Source organism: Propithecus coquereli, unplaced genomic scaffold (assembly GCF_000956105.1).
Source record: "Propithecus coquereli isolate 6110/MARCELLA unplaced genomic scaffold, Pcoq_1.0 Scaffold3, whole genome shotgun sequence".
Lineage (NCBI taxonomy): Eukaryota > Metazoa > Chordata > Mammalia > Primates > Indriidae > Propithecus > Propithecus coquereli.
The window spans coordinates 20,568,822-20,575,879 of record NW_012148618.1 but is presented as its reverse complement, the minus strand read 5'-3'; the positions used below and the strand labels follow the sequence as shown (position 1 = coordinate 20,575,879).

The window sequence follows — 7,058 nt, the reverse complement described above, 5'->3', positions numbered from 1 at the left end:
TTAGTTTTTGGTCATAAATTCTCAGCAGACTTTTTTCTCCTCCCAAATGTAAGGAGCATTCTAGAGGGGCAGTTTTCATTGCAGGCCCTCTTAAAGGGGACACGGGTCTCCAGTTCACCCACGTATTGAGAGTAGTCTTTGGAGGGCATAGTTTTTAGAGGCAGTCTTTCATTAAACTTCTTATCTTGGGCAGGCCTTGGACTATGTCTTTTCTAATCCAAGCCCAAAGAGACTGGAAACCAATGATCAAGTTCTCCTGGTTCAGAAAATGCCCTCAAGGCAAAAGCTAGCTATAATGCTTCTTTTATTCCACCTGTATTCTTTTTCTCAGTCTCTGACCTGAATAGTTCTTGCTTTCTTTCTAGGTCGTGGATGTATTTAAGAATACCAAAACGCTTTTATAGTTGTAGCAGGAGAGTTGGTCCTGGTACCTAGTCTACCATGTTGCCAGATCTACTCATTTCAGAGTAGATCAAGTAATTGCTTTACATTTTTTCCTTTTTTGAATTCGAAAAAATTCATTGATGCCATTATATAAATTGAAATAATACAATACAAAGATTTATAAAAGCAAACCTAATCACATTTTCCCTGAACTCCAACCTCACCCCTACAGAGGTAACCAGTGGTAACATTTGGTATGTATCATTTTACCCTTTCCACTTGCTCATGGATATGTACAAGAAAATATGCAGATAGGTAATGGTTTATTTCTTTTTAACAAAAAGGAATCACAGTATATTCACTAATATGGAACTTGTTAACGATTTATTTTGGACATCACTATAAATTAGTAAATATGATTCTTTTAATAGCTCTGCCTACTTTTTCTAATTCATTTTTACATACAAACATGATATAATTTTATATAGAAGGACTTGTTTTATACGTGCTGTTTTAAAAGTATAATTTTATTTATTTTTTCTTATTTTGTTCTTTTTCTCTCCTCTCCTGTCTTACTCCTACTCCACCACACTCACAATATCCGGTAACAAGTATTAACATCCTGGTTCGATTCCTTGCATTTTAAGGGATTTCTTGTATGCATTCTCATAAAGTGGTCATTAGTGGCAGACTGAAGTGCGATTCGGAGTACCTGCTTCATCACTCTTTGGTTGTGTGATGTTGCCAAAATCATGTAACCTCTTTCAGTCATAGATTCCACCAGTATAAAAAATAATAATTTTAATAATCCCTACCTCAAAGGCTTGCCCTGAGGATTATGCAAATTAATATATATCAAAATGTTTTAGTTTGTAAAACATTCATAGCACATCTCTAGTCACTGAAAATACAAAGGTGTTGTCTCTGATCTAAGAAACTTTCAGCACAATGGAAAGGCAGACTCAGAAATGCATATTTTCCTAGAAGATGCCAAGGGCTATGGTAGAGTCCTATGGTATCCCAGAGGATAGGTGCCTGGTTCAGCTGTTGGTAAGTAGAAAAGGTCTGAGGATAGGAAAGATTTTTAGAGCTGATGCTTGAGTTGTATGTTAGGAATGGATTGGAGTTGGTATTGGAATTCTATGAATATTGGTTATGACTCTCAGTATTGATACACTTGTTTCTTTTCTTTTTAGGACAGCTGATTTACCAAGTTCAATCACCTGATGAAGGGGCTCTAGTGACTGCTGCTAGAAATTTTGGATTCATTTTTAAGTCTCGGACCCCGGAGACGATAACAATAGAAGAGTTGGGAACACTAGTTACTTATCAATTGCTTGCCTTTTTGGATTTCAACAATATAAGAAAAAGGATGTCTGTCATAGGTATGGTTGGTAGCTGAGATTATATTTGATCTTTTGATAGCACTATGGTTATATTGATGCTTTTCAAGGATTATTCTACTCTTGGCTATGTGCTGAGAGTTGTGATATTTTTGTAACTTTATGAACTCCTGTGTCCCTCAACTTGGCCTCAACACTGTAGTAATATATAAATACCATTTAACAAGTGCTTGTTATATGCCCAGGACTGTTCTAAATACTTTAAAGGAGTATTTACAACAATGTTATAACAATAAAAAATACCAAAAAGTTAAATTAAATTAAAAAATAGAAATCACAAAAATGCTGTATATGAATTAACTGATTTAATTGTCACAACAATCCTAATAAGGTAGGAATTATTATTTTTATGCCCATTTGACAGATAATAAAACTGAGACATAGAGGGGCTTGAGTAACTTGCCCAAGTTCACATAGCTTGAAGTAGAATAGCTGGGATTCAAACCCAGAAAGTCTGACTACATGGCCCATTCATTTAATCACTACACAATACTGGCTCAGGACAGAGTTCTGAATTGCTTGGCACATGCTAGTTTTTGTGTTTGTGAATATCATCATTGGCCTCCTCATTATTATCCATTTTCTTTGTTCATCTCCATTGCTGGAGATGATCACTGAAATTGCATTTAACAGCACAACAAATCCACGTTTTCCTAACTCAGTGCTAACCCTCAGGGCTGCTCCAGTGTCCCTCTCATTCTTATTTAGCTCCTTTTTCCAGTTCTCACAATAGACGTTTTACACCTTTCAATTTCCTCAGGTTCTCAACACTGTCGTGATCTTCTTCACTCTTGAAAGCTAACTTCATCTCCTGTTTCTGCAGGAAAATAAAGGCCCTCAGGGATGCACACCGTTAACTTACTCCTTCCCCATCCTCCCCCTCCATCCTCCGGCTGTATCTTTGCTGTTCTCTCTCCTGCACTGAGAACCATTGCTCTTGTTCCTCTTTAAAGCTGAAGACTCCACCAGCCTCATTCCCCGTCCCTCTTAGCTTGCTCCCTTCTCTCTCACTTGTGCCTTCAATTTCTCTGTTGCCACCAGCTGTTTCCGTCACCCCGTAACTCTATTATTCTGTTTCCTTAAAGATATTGCTCGTATTCTGATGTCCACTGCTCTTGCCACCCTATCTTCTGCTTCCCATCACAGATTAATTTCTCAAGGTCAGTTTTTGCCCCTTACCTTTTTTACTCTTTTCAGCCATTAAGGTTAGGCTCTTGCTTCCCCTATTCAAGAAGGAATGCTTTTCCAGAAGTTTCCTGTTGCCTTGTAGCTGCCCAATCCAATGGCCATTCCTTATCTATCTATTCATCTATCTTTTTTTAAAATAATAATATTTGAGACCATTGACCTCCTTTTCTTGGCACTCCTCTTGTGGCCTCCCTGACCTCCCTGGCTGCTGGTTCTCTTCTTGTCTTGTGTTTTCTTTCTCAAGCTCCTTTGCTGACGACTTTCCTTCAACCCATTCTTCCGTATTGATGTCCATTTCTCTTCTTCTCTGCTCTTCTTGGATGATCTGGACTACTCACGTGGTGGTAGCTATAGCCTGTATTCTGTGAGCTTCCTGTGTAGTTTTTCAGCTTCAATCTCTCTCCAAGGTCCAAACACACATCTTCAGCCTTCTCCTGGATCCTGTCACTGGGTTGTACTATAGTTATGTAAAGTTTTATGTCAAATATGGAACTTTCTCACAACTATTGTTCTTTCTATAGTCTATATTAAAATAGAGTTACCTTTTATGGTATGACTGTCAGCGAACTAAACACATTATAATGAATTCTTTTGTTGAATTGTTGCAATAGCATATTACCCCCACTTCGGATGTAGGAAATTAAACTCAAAGATTTTAAGTAACTTGCCCAAGATTGTCATACAGTTGTCACACAACTCGTTGCACGGCTAGTGAGATGCAGAGCTAGTGAATGGAGGTTTGCCTTTCTCCAAAGTCTGGCCTTGTAAGCCCTCTTGTAGCTCACTTGGTTTCCTCTGTATAGTTTATACTCCTAGGCTAATGGTTCTCAAATTTTAGCTCCCATTGGAAACGCTAAGAGGGCTTATTAAAACGCAAATTTCCCGGCCCCCAGCCTCTAGTTTCTGATTCAGCTGGTCTGGGGCAGGGCCCACACATTTGCATGTCTAACAAGCTCCTAGGTGATACTGATGCTACTGGTCAGGGAACCACAGTTTGAGGACCACTTGACTAACAGATCCTCAAATACTATTTGTTATTTTTCCTAGAGATGTTTTGGATATTTCTCAAACCTGTCTCCTTCTCTTCTCCTCTCTTAATTCAGGCCTCAACATGTCTAGAATTCTCTGTTGGCACCCTGTTTCTAAGTCTTTCTTCCTCAGAGGGATCAAAATAATATTTCTAAAAATAACCTCATAAACCCCTTTTTAATCATACATGCCTTTTGTTCTTTTCTCTTAATTCCCAGTACCACTGCCTTAGTTAAGGGTCTTGTCGCTGTTTGCTTGTATTATTGCAATATCTTCAAAACTGTTCCCCCTTAAAATAATTTTCTGTGCTGACACCAAGGTATTTTCTTCTAAAACACAGGCCTGATTTTGCCACCACCTACTTAAAAAACATTAGTGGCTTCCCAAAATTTAGAGAATGAAGTCCTTAGTAATGACATGCAAGATTATTTGCGATCTGATCTCAATTGAGTTTTCCTCTACTTTCCAAAACTTTGAGCTGCAGCCTCAGTAGACCTCACCATTCCCAGGTACATTGTTCATTTTTACACCCTTTGCACATGCTGCTTCCGCTGTCCAGAGCTCTCTTTTTCCCCACTTCTCTTCTTCGAAAACTCCTACTCATCTGGCAATGTCCAAATCAAATGTCACTTATTCACTCAATTTTTTTGTATTTCTTTTGTGTTCCCCAGAGCACCTTGTTCATAACACCAGTGTGATACCAGTCCTATGATACTATGACTGTCCCAGTCAGTAGACTGTGTGCTACCTGAGGGCAGGTGCTATGCCTTAGTCTTCTTAAACTGCCCAGGGCCAAGCACAGAGCCAGGTTTTCTATAAACGTTTGTTAAATAAAATTCAACCCACATTTTATAACTTATAAATAATATAAATATCATATTAAATCAATTTCCTACTGTAGAAAACATGTGTATATACATAACGGTGGGGTTTTTGGTCTCTAACTACTGGAAATTAGCCCTGAGGGATTGTTCTTCGCAGGTAAAAACCAGACAACATCTGAGAATGTTTACTTTTATTTCTTATGACAACGGAATGTAGTCAGTCATCAAGGCCACTGAGAAGCACATATGCCACTCTAGGTGTGGCCTAATGTATCAGTAGGAGCCATCTTCTATTTATAGCCTCAGGGGAGGTGTTATTGATGCTGATTTGGCCCAGAATTGGTTTCTTTTTACTCTGAGAGTGTTGACAACAATCTAAGATTGCTACACAGGGAGACACTTGGCTTTTCCTCGGCACTGGTCACCATTACAGGCTGTGGAGAAATCGCAGCGTAACCACAAACATCACATGTTTGCCTTAATGGATCCCATATGAAGAAAGGTAATTCTCCACCACAGATTTTATGGAGGTTTGCTGGCTTTATTTTGGTTCTGCTTGGTTTTTAATCAGGAGGAATTTGAGAGGGACTCCACTAGGGTAGAAAAGTCTCTTTAATAACAAGGCAAGAAACCATCCTAGTCTCATGGTTGTCACATGGGTTGGTCTGCGGCGACGGTACCTTGATGTAAAGGCTCAGACGTTTCTGCTCCTCCTTCTCCTCCTCCTTTTTTTTTGTTTTCTTCTTCTTGTCTCTTCTTCTTCTGTCTTCTCCTTCACCTTCTCCTCCTTCTTCTTCCTTTTTTCTTTTGCTGGGGCAAAAGCTGTCATTCACTGAAGCATCAATGTATAGTTTCAATACCAGTAGTACTTTCTTTCTGGGGCAAGAGCCCTGATTTAAGTCAGAGATATCCAAATAAAAATTAATTTCTACAAATAGTTTTTTCAGAGGGTATAGAATCTACTATATTAGTAAACATATAAATCTCATTATATAGTTTTGGAAAGACCAATTCTACCAATTTTGTAAATAAAAATAGAGAGATAAAATTCAAAGATAGTTATCAACAGAGGCAAGTGGCAGGTAATCGTTAAAGAAGTATAAATTACAGTTAGCTCCTTGAAAAGCCCTTATAAGATCTTTAAATAAAGTTTGCTCAACTCCAAACTTTTTAGACATTGTCAAAGTACACATCACACTGTCATGTGACAGGCATTTCTCTGTGTGGATGTATGAGCAGCTGAGATATGACAAAGTAGAATTATTTGTTGCCTTTCACAGTGCTGCTATTGCAGCTACTTGGAAGCCATTTCTGACCTTTTTCTTTCCTTTATGTCACAAAGGCATAGCTGCTGCTTTCGAAAAATTTTATATAATTATAATCCATCTTAATAAAGCAAATATTTATTAAAAGTCTATCATGTTCCAGGGACTTGAAACTAAGGGAACATGTGAAACACTGAAAGATATTCTACGTGGCTGCATCCTGAACATAGTGAAGAAGGGTAGAAAACAGACCGGACAGGGCAGATCTTGATCAGCTCTCTATGTGCATATTAAGGAGTCCAAACTTGATTAAGGGCAGAGAGAAGCTATTACAGGATTCTAAGCAGCAGTGTGAAGATGACTTTGGCTGGAATGTACAGAAGAATTTGAAAGGAAGCAGGGCTGGAGTGAATAAAACCAGTTAGGTTAATGCGATTATCAGGTCAAGAGAGAAGTGAGAGGGAGAGAAATTCATGGCTTTGATTAGATGTATGGGTGGTGGAGGGGGAAGAACTATGGGTGATGCCTAGATTTCTGGTTTAGGAGACTGAGGGGATGGTGAAGCTCATTATTGAGACTGGGGATATAGGAGGAACAGCTAATTACTGGAGGAAGGTAATGCATCCGGTACGAGTTTGATGTGCCTGGGCATATCCAAGAGATGTTTAGTTGGCAGTTGTATGTACAGGTCAGGAGGGAGTGCTGGACACGGATTGGGTAGGAGATGTACATTTGAGAGCAGTCAGTCTGTTGATGGAACCTGAAGTCATAGAAAGGAATGCAGTTGTCCAGGGAGAGTATGAAGGATGGAAGGAGAAAAAGACCCTTAGTAAATCTCTGAAGAACACCAATATTTAAAGGACAAGCAACGGGAGAAGATTTTGTAACCTAAAAATTATGACCTTTGTCTGGGCTCTGGCCATATGTTATCTTGACCATTTAAAACTGTTATGTTCTTTTAAATT

The 7,058-nt window shown here is 38.8% G+C and overlaps 1 protein-coding gene across 1 annotated transcript in view; it reads left to right on the top strand.

Annotated features, from left to right (window-relative positions):
- ATP8B4 (ATPase, class I, type 8B, member 4) overlaps window positions 1–7,058 on the top strand; it is a 233,774-nt gene that overhangs the window by 166,091 nt on the left and 60,625 nt on the right. The window contains exon 15 of the mRNA XM_012649186.1: window positions 1,581–1,769. Coding sequence (XP_012504640.1) covers window positions 1,581–1,769 — 189 coding nt within the window. The remainder of the gene's footprint in view (window positions 1–1,580; window positions 1,770–7,058) is intronic.